This window comes from Emys orbicularis, chromosome 2 (assembly GCF_028017835.1).
Source record: "Emys orbicularis isolate rEmyOrb1 chromosome 2, rEmyOrb1.hap1, whole genome shotgun sequence".
Taxonomy (NCBI): Eukaryota; Metazoa; Chordata; order Testudines; family Emydidae; genus Emys; species Emys orbicularis.
In genome coordinates this window covers 263614001-263628967 of record NC_088684.1, presented here as the reverse complement: position 1 = coordinate 263628967, position 14967 = coordinate 263614001, and the positions used below count along the sequence as shown (strand labels likewise).

Below are 14967 nucleotides of genomic sequence, written 5' to 3'. Positions count from 1 at the left end.
AGTTTATACCAGTGAGACTGGAATAAAAGTGACTATATTGGTATAGTTATTTCCCTTCGTGTACAGAAATTGTTATTACTGTATAAAGCACCTTTATACTGATAGAACTGCACCCAAATTAGGAGGTTGTACCACTTTAACTATACCAGTATTATTAAAGCGGTACAACTGTCTAATGTGGACAAGGCTTAAGAAAATTAAGCAGAAAAATCACTTAAATCAAACATGTACCCCCTAAAACTTTCAGACTGCCTTTAACTAAGAAACGAAACCAAAAAGGGTGTACAAAATTTTAAGGAAAATCTTCTGTGGTGCATCTTTAATTGTAGTGATAATTAAAACCAAACAAACACAAAGGATTGTCCCTAAGTACCTCACCACTCGCCTTGCCATAAGCATCCCATTAATTTTTTGTAGAAGTCATGGTGGAAGTGGGCCCTCGGAATGGACTTGAACGTGGAGAGGGTTGTGGCCTTGAGGACGAGTTCAGGGAGGGAGTTCCATGCATAGGGAGTGGCCTTGGAGAAAGCCTAGGGATTCTTGTGGCAGAAGCAGACAGATGGAGGGCTGAGGTCAGTGGGATTGGAGTCAGGTGGAAGGGTGACACAAAAAGAAATAGAGGCAGAGCTATACAGGACCTTGAAAGCAAGCACAAGCAGCTTGAATTTGATGCAGAGGAGGAGGGGGAACCAGTGAAAGGATTCCTAGAGGGGGTACCATGGACAGATGAACAGGCAAGGAAAATTTACCTTAACCCCTGTATTGCATGGCGTGGAGGGGAGTAACTGATCAGGGAGGCCTGAGAAGAGGTCACACGAATCTAAACAGGAGATGAGGGCATAAGCAAGAGCTTTAGCTAGAGAGAAGGAAAGAAAAGCTGTATCTCTTGAGTGCCTTGGAAGCAGCAGCAGAATTTGAGCAGGGCTTAGGTAATACGGAGCAAGGGAAAAGGAAGAGTCAGATATTACCCTCCCCCAGCTGAATAATGTGGAGATTTGTGGTGGTGTCATTAGTGCCAGAGAATCTGGGGAGCAGAGAATGCTTCATGGCCAAAACTGATCTTCCCTGTGTTATGCTTAAATTGATGATGAGATACGTTCAGGAGGCACTGTCAGAAAGATGGGCCTAGATCTGGGATTGGATGGACGGAAACAAGTCAGGAGTGGAAAGGTATATGTAAGTCGTCAGCATGGAGATGGTAGCTGAAGCTGTATGAGATCACTCAAAGAAAGGGTGTAAAGTGAGAAGAGGGAGGGACTGAAGTTAGAGCCTTGCAGAATGTTCTCTGTCAAACAAATCACACTAGATGCTGATGTTGGAGAGGGTCTTTTTAGGCTCCCTGGAGTCTCCTTAACAAGTTAATCAAGCACCCAGTTAATAACTGCAGTTGGACTGTGGCAAGTCAGAGGGACTCTGCTGCAAAGTGGGGAAGGGGAGGATGCAGGGTGCCCAGTGTGGCAGTGAAGGCCCCACACACAGAGCAGAGCAATGTTCCCTGAAGAAACAGGAGTGAGCACTGTGGCTTTGGAGACCAGAATACCCATATAAAATCTTAAACCAATGGCACACATGTACATGCTTTAACGGCTAACCTTGTTCCTTGATTTTTGTTTAAAACAGGGTTCTTGGGGATCTGGAAAAGATCAGTATAGCAGGGAACTGCTTGTGTCCTCCATCTTTGCAGCAGCCAGTCGCAAGCGAAAAAAACCAAAAGAAAAACCACAACCAAGCAGCTCAGAAGATGAGCTGGACAATGTGTTTTTTAAGAAGGAGCTTGCTGAACAATCTCATGGTGATGTAACAAAAGAGGACACAGCTAAAGAGGAATGTGAGAGAGAGATGGCAGGAAGAAAACAAAGGATGTTTGTTCTGAAAGAAAAAGAGAACAGCACTAAAGAAGACATGAATGTTGCAAAGGATGAAAAGAAATCATTCAGGAAAGAGAGCAGCCCCTTAGAGGAGCCTTCACTACCTTACCAACAAAAATATACAAAATCACCGAATCTCAGCCATCGGCTAACAATACAGAACAATAGTCCTAAAATGCCTATTTCACAAGCCTCACCCCAGGTTGAAGAGACAGTGTCTGACTCTGGCACTATGCTTAGCACTTCTTCCCAGGCTTCCCTGCATAGATTTCCAGGCAAAAAATTAGCCAGCCCTGAAATTAAATGCATTGAATTTTTAGCTGCTGATGTCAGTTCTATCACCTCAGATTACTCAACCACTTCATCTACTACATACGTAACCGGTTTAGATTCTAATATGCTGAGCCCTGAAGTGCAATCGGTGACAGAAAGCAAGGGGGATGAGGCTGATGACGAAAGAAGTGAATTGATCAGTGAAGGTCGTCCTATGGAAACGGACAGTGAAAGTGATTTCCCTGTCTTTGCTACAAGTTCTGCTGCTGAAAGGATATTCAGGGGGAAAATGCAAGAAGTGCCAAAAACAAATCGGAGGAACTCCGAAGAAAGCGAAGTAAGTTGTACTGAGGGAAGTTCAACACCAAAGTTAGACAGCCGCAGACTGTTTAGCTCTCACAAACTTATTGAATGTGATACGCTATCTAGAAGAAAGTCTGCCCGGCACAAAACAGATAGCGAAGGATCAGGGGATGCCAAGAGTGAGAAGGAGTCGCCTGCAATGACCAAAATGTTTGATATAATGAAAAAAGGAAGATCAACAAGCAGTTTAACTACATCATCTAGAAGTGAAACTGAAAAACAAGAACCTACGTGGAGACTTAAAATAACAGACAGATTAAAACTGCGTCTCAAAGCATCTGCAGATGATATGTTTGGTATAGGAAACCAAAAATCTAGCTCTGCAGAGACCTCAAAGAGAAAAAATATCAGGCGAAGGCATACACTCGGAGGGCAGAGGGATTTTGCAGAAATAAGTGTTTTGAATGCATGGAAAGCTCAAGAGCAGGGTCAAAGTAGAGAAAGAGAATCTGAGCTTTCAGCTGTGAATCGGTTGAAGCCAAAATGTCCAGCCCAGGACCTCTCAATTTCAGAGTGGCTTGCACGGGAACGTTTACGCACTAGCACAACTGACCTTAATACGGGTGAAACTGGAGAGCCCAAACTTGAGAACACTCGCTTAACAGATGTATCAAAGGCAGATCTGCCTGTATCTGCAGAGTTGCAGGCAGATGAAGGCAGTTCTTCTAGCAGCTTGACTTTGATCAGTAGAACATCACCTCTGTCAGGACCACTCCAGCCCCCTGACCAGGTAAATGGTGAAAGTTATCAGAGCATGAACAAAAGCAACTTCAGTGCAGCAGTTGATGCCCATCCTCATAAACTCTCTGGGACCCAGGTGGTTAGATCTCGATTTTACCAGTATCTTTGAAATGGGGAAAGGTCCACTACAGCAATTCAGTAGCTTACTGTTACACTTCCCAATAGCCCTGTATATATTTTCCTGTACTGTTGTTTTTATGCAGCCTTCATTTGGGCTGGTTTCATCCATATGCACTGTGGAAAGTCTTCACAGTGCATTACTACAGCCAGAAGAACATTTTAAAAAAAGTTAAAAGTATATATCTATTTTAAGAAAAAGTATATTTGATGGCTGCATACAAATGTTGAACAAAGCATCTGATGCAACATGCTATGTAGTGTGTACATGGTTTTATGACTGAAAGTTGGCCTGGCATTAGTAAGCAGAAAAATTGTTCTTTTGGGTTAGTCACTAACAAGTGCCTCATCATAAATTCATTTGGTGTGTTAGGGTGCCATATTGTTAATTGTTAAATTAGAGAAACATACTACAAACAAACACATTTTATTGGTAACAAATTTCATTACATTTTACAGATTTTAACACAGGTGGATACAGAGCTTCCATTCCTTAGGCATTCCAGTTGGATCTCTGAGTTTTATATTCCAATTTTAATACAGTTTTTGAGTTTTTTGTGACTTGAATTTTTAATCTTTCTGTAAAATAAGTAACTTAAATGTACATATTACATGTGTATCTTTTCTTCAGATACCAGATTTGATATAAATGTTGTAACATAGGCGTGTAGATAGTGGATCCTGGATGGAACTGGTTTCTTTTATTGAGAAGAATATAATTCTGCATGAAGACTTAATGAATCCAAACTTGTATCATGCCTGTGTGCATCTACTTAAACACTGGAAATAAAATTGTTTTTGTGACTCCTAGAATGGCCTGAATTTCATTCTAATGAATAGTTCTAAAATGATTGCTTACAAGTTGCAATCTGCAACTGCACCAAGTATCAGAAAACCTGCAATTATTGCCTGGAGTGAATGACAGTCTGTGTGTGGAAAGAGGCAATTCAAAGGTTTTGGGTTGCAGAGTGTAAAGAAGCTACTATTACAAATCTGTGAGTTATTCAGAGGTAAGGGACTCTGCGTTTTTCAAACCTTTTGTGTCCATGGGACAGTGCCACAAGTCTAGCATGTGACAGAAGGTTCAGATGCTTAAATTTCTTTATTTTGATTTTTAAACTCAATTTACAATCTGGCCCTATCTCATACACTAACTGAAATTTATTTGGTTAGGTGGTCTTCCTTCAATGTGCAGTTTCTGTGGTACTGAGGAAAACCATGAAAATATCAATAATCCTTGAGAATCACAGAATGCTGAATATCTTAACCCTTAGATCTCTGGTGTTTTCCATACCAGCAGCCAAATCAGTGCTGTCTTTCATAATTCATTGTAAAGACCAGCTGATGGATTGTGAAAACTCAGAAAAATTTCTATTTACAAACAATTCTACCTACATGTTATACTTGGTTTCTCCTCTTTTATTGCCTAGCATATTTGTTCCTTACTTTGTCCACTGCTGGGTATTTGCCCTCCAAGTCACAATCCTCTGTTGGTGACAGGAAAGTTAATTGCTCTAAAGAGGATAACAATAATCCAGTGTTGGTCCTAAGCGGGGAATGAACAGCAGGAGCGCACAAACTCTGTGCAACAAAATTCTGTTTTCATGCACGTGTTCTCAGTACTAACAAAGCGTGATGTGTAGGCAGGCTTGGTTCTAAATAGAGCCTTTTTCATTTTGTTCAAAATGGCTGTAATAGTTCTGTACTTTAATCTGTATCTACCTTACTGTTCCTTGTGAAGACACAACTATAAACATTTATTTCCACTGCAAAAAGTATCTTGTTTGAGCCATGAAAATTCTCTTTACTGAAGTTTTGTGTATGTCTGCCCAGTAGCAACTGAAATAAAAATGATTTCTGTTCTTACTGTCCCTCTAGCACCTTTTCCAGCTGTATAGTGATGCTGGTGCATAAGTAGCATCTCCATTTGAAATATAAGGACAAATCAATCTTTGCTAGCTTCTCAAAGTCAGTAGTTGGCAGTTTAATTTCACTACAGTCAGGACTAAAATTCTCCTTTTAAAGTGCATTTCTGCAAGGGACTGCAACACCATGGATACTATGTTGCTCTGATATCCACATAATAAAAGTACATGAAAATATGTATGGACTGCAAGTGGCCTTTAGACATCTTTTCACGGTTGAAGCAGATTCAATGTTAACTAGCGAAGTGCGTTCTAATACCTGTGGACCATGGGAGACCCTCCACAATTCATACTTCCTAAATAGATACTTGAAGTGATTCAGCAGTGATCAAATGGAAAGAGGACTGCTCTCTCTTGATGGGAAATAAAGAACAAATGGACATTCCTGGGATAGTTGTGAAAAGCTGAATAATTTTTGACGTCTCCAAAGCGATGTTCTCCTTTAAATGGGGTAGCGGGGGGGACTCAGTTTGGTTTGAGAGCAACCACATGCCTTTCCTTCCAAATTAAACTACTCGTGAGTGTTGATTTCGAGCAGACCTGTGACATTTACAATGAGCACTAAGAAATCTAAGGAGCCAGTCTTCAACCACCTTCCTGCTTTTCTCTCTCACCCTGTGTCAGGGAAGAAGGGGACGGCCACCAGCAGGGCTCCCTTGTTGCTGACCATCCTGTGGAACTGCAGTTGCCCTTAATAAATTGAGAAGATAATTCCTCAGTGTCTTGGTCATTTGGAAGGTAGAATGAGAGATGTGCACCCTCTAGGTCCAGCTGGAGATGAAGGCTACAGCTGCAGCATAGTGACAGCCTCTCTGCTCCCTTTGCCTAATATACAGTAATGTCCTGGCACCAGGGGCGCAACATTTTTTTTTTTTTAAATTATCTCCCGGGATCCCTACCCCCACACTTAATGTTGCTGTGATTTTTTTTATCCTCTAGGGGAAAGCCGCCCAAGGCCAAAGTGAGAGTGCATTTCATGTTCAAAATCTACCATGCAAAAATGCCGGGGTGTGTGTGTGTGGGGGGGGTTCTCCCTTCTGTTTTTCTCCGAGTTGGTGCTGTCTCCTCCCTTACTCAGAATTTCTATCCAAGCTCTCCTACAGTCTTTCCTCCCCCATGCTTTTATATTCCCTTTGCTCCATGTTTTCCTTAATACTTTTCCTCGGTTGTCCATATTCTCCTGCATGCCACATTCCCAGCTGGCTTTGTCACATCCTATCCTACCCCAACCCCACCCATTTCCCTGGAAGTGAGATGGTAGCCTCCTGCACCCTCTTTCCTACTCCCCTCAGTCCCATGTTCATGTTATTCCTTCAGTGTTGCTGCCCCCAACAATTCTGCCCCTTTGTATAATAACCTCTCTCACTCAATCTCCTGCCCTCTACAGCCTCATTGGGTTTCACCTTCTATTCCCCAACCACCATGTGCCACAATCTTCTTTGAGGGCAATCTGACTTCAGTCCCCCAGAAAACAAGGTCGCGTTGATGACCCTTGTAAAGTCCGCCTCACTGCTGCAGGGGAAGGCTAGAGGCTACTAGTTCCCAGACTTTAGGAAGCTGATCCCCCTGCAATAAGAAAAGGAAGCCAAATACTACACCTTACCCTAACATCATTTTCCATCCTCCCTTTGTTCCCCTCTATGTGCACCACAGCCCCTTTCAGTGAGGGGCTGGGATTAGTAGCAGCCCTCTGCTCCTTTGGAGATGGTGGTTGGTAGGCACGCGGGTGAGGGATGATGGGAGGGGCCCTGCTGCAAAATTTTGGAGTGGGTGAACATTCCAGGGCAGTAGATAGGAGAAAGGGGCACCTGGGTTTTGATTGGGGCATGGTGGCAAATTCAAATAAATTCATGTCATGCTATCATAGCAAGTTTACCTCAAAAAACCCACCTCATGAGAGAGATTCCAAAGTTGGCAGGGCAGGTAGGATACCTGTTCCCTGTACAGAGCACCTGCTGAACCTTCTCTGCTTCAGCGCTGCCATCCATCCTGCAGCAGTTGAGATGCAGTTTGGGATGCAGGAATTCCTTTTGCCAGGACATGAGTCACAGAAAGTGTGGGCTGTTGCTTAATAGAAAAATGCCCCATTTATGAGGTATAGCCACTACTCTCCAGTTCCCTGGTGTAGAGAAACCTGCATCATGGGGTGTGCTTTTTTTAAACCAAAAAAAGGTAGTTACAGTTTGCCTAGTCACTGATTTTTTTTTTGGTATGTGCAAAAGTTTTGTAGTTGAAAACTTTCATTCTGTCATCTGTTCCCCATGGGATGCTGTGTCCATTTTGTATATATTTAGGAATGATAAATTTCACTTAGAAGCTGGTGCGTCTTGTAGATACAGCCTTAATTTTCAATGCTCAACACGTGGAGAGCAGCTATACTGACATATTGGCTGAGAGGCTCCTATCACTTACACTAGCGTAACCCTATAGACAACTGGGTGGAGCGGTAGGGTGACTAGATAGCAACTGTGAAAAAATTGAAAGGGGGGGAGAATAATGGGTGCCTATATAAGAAAAAGTCCCCCAAAAGAGGTGTGTCCCTTTAAAAACAGGCTATCTGGTCCCACTATGGAGAGGTGACTAAGTAGCCTTTAGCCATATAACTCATTTTCCCCCTGCCCCACACAGGGGTATGGGCAGTGCTGGGCACTGGGCCAAGGATACACAAGTGGGTACTAGATGGCAGCTGGGGCTAGTATTGCAGCCATCACCTATGCTTGTGCTGCTGCCTCTGGCTCAAATTGAGCAAGGAGGGGTGTGATGCAGGGACACAGAAAGCATGGAGATGGAGATTATCTGCAGCGGCACCTCATAGCCCAGCAGGAGAGATGAGGCACCAGTGGCAATGGATGACAGTACTGCAAAATGGAGGAATGTGACAGGGTAGTCCTGCATAAAAGTACATTTGTCAGTGCATTAAGGAGTGCGCAGCCATAGGTGTTAGTAGAGACAAGATTAGGATGGGCTCAATTTTAGATTTAGTATTTTATACATGAATATATAGTCTGACACTTGAGGGAAAATAGCCATGTCTAAAATCACAATTAACTAGCTACTTTCTTAGTTTGCACAATCAATCATTTACCAAATATGAGATGGGAGGGGGGTTGACATGTTTTGTAAAATGTAACCAAGCTCTGTTTGGATAAATTCTGTTTTGTGCACTCACGCTAGCAACAAATTGTCAAGCCTCTGTCTACGTGCGGGAATCTGTCATGGGCTCTTATTAAGCAAATGGAGTGTCAATGCTGGCTGCATACAAAGAATAAATCCACTTCACGTTAGAGTTCCTCAAGTGCATGGAGAAGAAAACAAAGGGAGAAACACAAGACTGTTGGGAGGGAAGCATCAATTGATTAACACTATTTTCTTAAACACAGACGGCAAAGGAGACAAATTAGCAAAAAAATGAGGGGACAGGATGGAAGCTGCTTATGTCCTTGTCTGCAAAGTAACATTACACAAGGCAGGGGGTGTTTCTGCAAAGGCAGCGCTGACTAACCATCATGTTGACAAGCCTTGCTGTGGTCTCAATTCTAATCCAGAGCAGCTCTACTTGACCCAGAGTTGGTTTAGGTATTTGCATAGATATTGGTGTGTTTGCTGAAGTCTTGGACAAAAGGCTTCCACTGACAATATTACTGCTGCAAGGGACTCCATGAACCTGTGTGTGTGTAAGGGATCAGGGCCTCCAGCTTTCAGCCTCGAGTAACAGCAACTTGGTGTTTTGTTTTTGTTTCTTTGTTTGTTTTTCTGTTATTGAAAAAGAATAATAGACATAAGAAACCAAACAGAAAGAGGAGGAGGCAGTCCCTTTTAATTAGAGAAGGGTGGTTTCCTCTTTTGCTGTTTGGCCGGGTAACTCTTCAATGGCATTAGAAGGTACAAGTCCAAGTCTCAAAGAATTACAATTTTACTCATTATGTCAGACTGTTTACATTAAAAGTAAAGTTTTTGAACAACCATTTGAGTTGGAACCATTGTAAAAGTTATTGGTGACAAAATACAAAACCATAGCATGCAGCCCTTTATTTTTGTAAAGTTCTTTGCTTAGCATAGTTCTGTATATTACATTATGGTGTTAAACAAATTTATTTACAAAAAACACTAGCTATGCAAACTTTTTGCTCTTTTCCATTTGCTCAATATTCACCTCTCCCCATATATATATATCTTTAAAGCATGCATAAAAATTAATTTTGGTGTAGTAAAACTACTCTGTGCCCAGCCACATACAGTATTTATTTTTATATATATATTTATAGATATGTACAAAAGGTTGCCAGTATACACAACAGTACAGAAGTGTACATCTTAAAATCCACACTGCAATACAAGTTACCAGGTCTCAGTAAAACAAAAGAATAATGGTGGATTTAGCGAAGAATAAAAGTAATGAGCAAATAGTTATGTAAAAACAAAATTTATTTTTTTTGGATTGGCAAATTATTAAATATAATTTGAATGGCAGTGCAATATGTTAAGTTACCTCATACACACTAATACCAGTCTTACTCTGTTTCTTGTGTAGAGGTTTACTGTCCAGCATAATACTTTCAAATGTACATTATAATAGTATCAAAATGTTTTGGCAAAAAGATATTGAAAGGAACCATGATTTGCTGAGAAAAATAGAAATCTGTAACAAAGCTAAATAACACTAAAAGAAAAGAAAAAAATATTTTCGTTTCAGTTTTACATTTGTGTGTAATCACACTTTAGTATATCTCTGTTCACTTGTAGTCCCCATAATGAAAATAGCTTTATACAAAACAACTTACTAAAATTTCTGGAACCATACATTGTTTTTTCCATGCTCTATACATTTCTGTGCACACACGCGCGCGCACACACACACACACACACACACAGTTCACTTTCAAACACCTTCTGCACTTTTTGTAACAGGTGCTAGATATAGAAAGAAAATGCTCTATTATCATTAACAGCAACAAAGTTTTACAAAACAGCTTCACTCTAGTCTATTGTATTAATCCAGTACTTAGCACATGTTTAATATTAAGTCTCAAACAATAAAACAAAATGATATATTCTCTTGCTAAAATATTAGTTGCAGATTCATTGATAATAAACAGAAGCCGTGGTGAAGTTGCACACACTAGTGTTTAGACTTTAAGCGGTCTCCTTGGCTGAGGAGGTGAGTTTGCTGGCGTTTCCATTCTGTGACTTGTAGCTGGTGAAGCTAGGTGTATGGATTGTCCTGATGCTCTTCAGGCCTTGGTTCAGTGAAGTGGGAGAGGTAGACGAAGGGGGGGAAGAGGAGGAGGAAGGGGGGGATGGCCGGCCATTTTGAGTCTGTAGTGAGAATGAAAGATGGTGACCTTTACCTGTGTAAGTGGGGTTCTGAAACTTTAAGGAGCCGTTAGAGACCGAAGGAATTAGGGAGGTAGAGTGAGCAGTGCGACCTGTTTGAGGACTCAGAAGGTTAAAGGAAGGAATGGATGTTTTAGTAGGTGGATTAAGAGGGTTAGAGCTGTCACCACTAGAAGCAGGCACAGAGCTGCTTTTCCCAGAGGTGGGAGAAAAAGAAGGGATCTTAGAAGCAGGTAGGGTAGGGGAAGTAGCCTTATAGTCCCCACCAGCTTTCTTAGCACTTCCATTAGCCTGTAAATAAAGATGGCAGGAGACAGTTTGTCAGAAAGCCAGTAACATAAGTAAACAGGGCCTGGGAAAACAGCCCTACAGAAAATAAGAATTAACAGTTCAAGGCTTGAGCTAAGTCTTGCAGCTGTGGACTGGACCTGGTTGAATACCCAAAGTGCACAACAAAGAATGCATAGAGTGCAAAGAGAGAGAGAACAAAGCTTGTGCGAGAAGTCACATCAACCAACAGACTATTTACTACGTTGGTCATGCTTTAGGATTGTTAACATGAGAATGGAAACATTTGGATGGAGCGTTAATGTGCATCTAATGCAATCCATTAAACTAGAGGTTCTCAAACTGGGTTGGGACCCCAAAGTGGGTCGCAGCCCTGTTTTATGGGGTCGCCAGGGCTGGCGTCCAGGACCGAAGCTGAAGCCTGAGCCCCACTGCCTGGGGACAAAGCCAAAGCCCAAGGGCTTCAGCTCTGGGCAGCAGGGCTCGGGTTACATGCCCCCTACCTGGGGCTGAAGCCCTTGGGCTTTGCCCCTTCTCCCTCCTGCCCCTCGCCCCCCCAACCGGGGCGACAAGCTCAGACTTCGGTCCCCACTCCTGGGGTCGTGTAGTAATTTTTGTTGTCAGAAGGGGGTCGCGGCGCAATGAAGTTAGAGAACTGCTGCATTAAACACGCAGGTTAGTATCCGTCGCTTCCTTTAAAATGCTTTGAACAGAGGATTTCCTAGCTGTCCTGATTAATGACATTTACCAAAGGGAAGTAAACAGGTATGGCATCCTAAGCTGAACATTGGAGTAAAAAGCAGATGTTTTATTGCAGGCATGCAAAGTATGGTGAAAGTGTAATAAGGATCATAAAGAGATTTTCATGCCCCCAAGATCCAGGATGTCTAGTTAGATCACATTTGAAAGAAGAAATTGATTATTTGGTAGAATCTACGTCAGTGACTTGACTTACATTTTTTTAAAACAGCTTTAAATGTCCATCCAAAGATTTGGTTTAGGGTAAAACTACCTGTCTGTATTGGCGTGGATCCTGTAGCTTGTGCTGTCTGCCTGCTTTATCCAGGCTTCCTTGTTGTCTACTTTTTGTAGCCATGGGTATTGGCATCCTGCTGGTCTGTGAAGTGGTGCTTGAGCCCTGTTGAAAGGATTGTAGAGACACAGGGGAGACAAGGAAATCAGTGGTAAATATGAGTGCATTTAAAAAGGGGAATCACACACCATGCGCAAAGAAGCTTTGTGTGAGAAGCCAAAGTACTACATGCAGGGGAAACATCAGAGATTCACGTCACGAGCCACACCACTCTTGTTAATTCCAAGAATCAAATGGAGGAATCTGCTCAACTACTGATCAAACTGGATTTAATGTCAGTGTCATTTCTCATTTCACACAGCAGATTATTGACCCAGCTTCCCTGCATTGCCCGTCACCAAACAGCAGCAGAGGTAAAACAATCTATTAGCTGTTAGACACCTACTGGGGAGACCAAACAAGCCACCTGAAAAGAAGCAAACAAATCATAAGACACCTCTTGCTTAATGGTGATTATTGCAGATTTTAGAAAGCAGCTGGAGTTTGATTTCTCCTACTAAGGTACCTTACGTGAAGCTGATAGGATTGACGGAGGGGATTCTGCACCAGCATGGCTCTCGTCCAATACTACAAGTTCTCTGGGTGCAGCCTCTTGTGTTATATGGGAAGAATAGGGGGCACTGCTTCTTACAGAGCCACATGCAGGTTCAGGGACAGATCTTGGACTCATCTCACTGATGGTATTCTCTAGCTGTTTAATGGTCTGCTCAAGGCTGTCCAGAGTCCTGTACGTATTCTTTCGAATTTCATCAGTCCTAGAGCTCTGTGCCGACGTCTCAGGAATGGGATCTTCCTTGCCAGAACTATCTTTGGTAATATCCTCAGGCTGAGACCCTGTGATTTCAAATCTTTTGGCCTCCTTGTGTTGCTTTAGAGTCCCATCTTCTTCTTCCTCCTCTTCATAAACCACCACCTGTAAGGTCTTCTTCCCAGTTTTGGTCCCTGTACGTATTGCTTGAGTCAGAGCAGCCAGCTGCTTTTTAGGGAACTTAAATTTAAATTTTTTCTTAGCATCCTGCCTGCTTCCAAACTGATCAGGAGAATCCAGCTTCACTTCTGAATTTAGACCATAAATTTGACTAAATTTGTTAAAACCGGTCTTTGCTATTTCTTGTTCCTCAGGAGTTTTTGTTTCTGTAAAGTCAGAATGAGACTGAAGTTTAAATTCATATTGTTGCTCAAGCCCATGATTTGCTAAATAAACTGTAGCAGCTCTTCCATTATTAATTGTCTGCAGTGCTTCATTCTGTATCACAGGGATTTCAGGTATTTCATTTTCTTCATCCTCCTCCTCTTCTTCTATCTTCTCCTCTGTCATCATTTTCTCTAACTCCTCATCACATTCTTCAAATATGGTTGAAAGTCTTTTATAAGCCGATCTAATATCCATTGGTTCTTCAAAGATGATGATGACTGGTTTTTTGTCCAGACAAACTACTGGTTCTTCATTCTCTAGTACACCTTGTTGGGATGTCTTGTCCTTTTTGGCATCTATATTAACTGTTTGTATATCTCCTCCCTTCCTGCTTACTATATCATGAACTTCTCCAGTTGACAGAACCTGGACAGTTGTCTTGGTAATCATAAAAGCAATGTTGTCTGTTGGTGGGTTTTCTTCAATTGGAGAGCTAGCTGGAGACTCTGTCTCCTCAATATAGTTTACATTGGTATTTTTAGATACTTTAGGCCTTAGCACAACCTGACTGTAGTCAATTACAGGCATTTCTTGCTCCTGTGGTGATCTGGAAGCCTCTTGAGTTTGCAACTCTGTTTGCCTGACAAGAGGTGAAACGTTGCTGATTGGGACACATTTGTCTGCACACTCTAGTGGTTTGTTCTGAGGCATGTTGTGATCAGTGTGTCTCAATATTCCATAGTTCAGCTTTTGTTTTCCAGTTTCAATAGCTGGATAATGCACTCCTAAGACATCTTGACCCCCTTTTCTTCTGTCATTTTCTGGCAAGCTTACACTAGAGAAGTTTGTGCTGATATTATGGGGGTTCTTGTTGGAATAGTCTTTATTCCCTACAAACAAATCTTTACTGAATACAGAATTCTCATTCACTGAAAAGCCAATTTTATTTTCAGATATGCTGGAAGCATCAGAACTCATCTCGTCTTCAGTTTTCCCTTCCCTCTTCTCCTTAGGGTGGTCACTATCTTTTGGAGATCTTGTTGTATCCCCATATACCTAAGGGGGAAAGTTGGATTACTTAGTTAATCAGAGTTGTTACTTGCAAAGATTTTTTTCTCCAATTAATCACCATATCCTCAGAGGAAGTGAAGACCTTGTGACCTCACTGCTCTGTCCATTGCTGCACAGCCATGTCTATAATAGTCTTCTGATTTCTGTACTTCTTCATGGGAAAATTCCAAATTCTGGTAGGACACTGTACAACATATCACTGCACAGAACTATGCATGTGCCCAACGTGTACTCTAACCAAAGACTGTCCTTTTTATAAGGTCTCCAGAATGTGCTGTGCAAAAGCCCAAGTTATCTTCTCTCTAACATTGTTTTACCTTGACCTGTTTAGACACTAGATTTCAAAAATTCCTTAGTTTGCATAAGACTGACGCTTGAACTCGATACAGTATTTGACTAAGATCTGTTGGGAACAAATCAAACCATAAGTGAGGGAGGTTGACAACCCTGCCAAAGGGACTGATTTGTAACTGCGAATATTGATAGTCCCTACAGCCTGTAGGCTCACTGGGACTGTCTCTGTTACACCTCCCTTCCAGGGGTCGGCACCACCATGTTGCACAATAGACACTTGAAAAAAATTACCGTACTTAGTGACCGACATTGGGGGGTTATGTCATTCAGTCACTCCATTTTTTGAAAAACTACCATGGACACGTTGCTGATCCCTGCTCCCTTCTCAATGTCACCATGATACAGTCTGGCTCACCTTGAAAGTAAGCTTTGAAATGTAAACAGCTGTTTTCTAACTGCCTCTAA

General features: G+C 42.0%; 2 protein-coding genes across 7 annotated transcripts in view; one reads left to right on the top strand and one right to left on the bottom strand.

The window, feature by feature from the left end:
- Positions 1-4095, top strand: part of ARHGAP21 (Rho GTPase activating protein 21) — an 85497-nt gene extending 81402 nt beyond the window's left edge. For both annotated transcript variants that reach the window (XM_065398599.1, XM_065398598.1), the window contains one exon: positions 1621-4095. In XM_065398599.1, coding sequence (XP_065254671.1) covers positions 1621-3354 — 1734 coding nt within the window. In that variant the 3' untranslated portion in view covers positions 3355-4095. The remainder of the gene's footprint in view (positions 1-1620) is intronic.
- A 6325-nt stretch (positions 4096-10420) lies between these two features.
- The window catches only part of KIAA1217 (KIAA1217 ortholog), a 237708-nt gene continuing 233161 nt past the window's right edge, over positions 10421-14967 (bottom strand). For 3 of the 5 annotated variants that reach the window (XM_065398560.1, XM_065398559.1, XM_065398562.1), the window contains 2 exons: positions 11922-12047; positions 10421-10912 (listed from right to left, as the gene is read on the bottom strand). In XM_065398560.1, coding sequence (XP_065254632.1) covers positions 10421-10912; positions 11922-12047 — 618 coding nt within the window. Of the gene's footprint in view, positions 10913-11921; positions 12070-12507; positions 14194-14303; positions 14382-14967 lie in introns of all 5 variants that reach the window. The other 2 variants (XM_065398557.1, XM_065398558.1) reach the window with 2 other exon arrangements.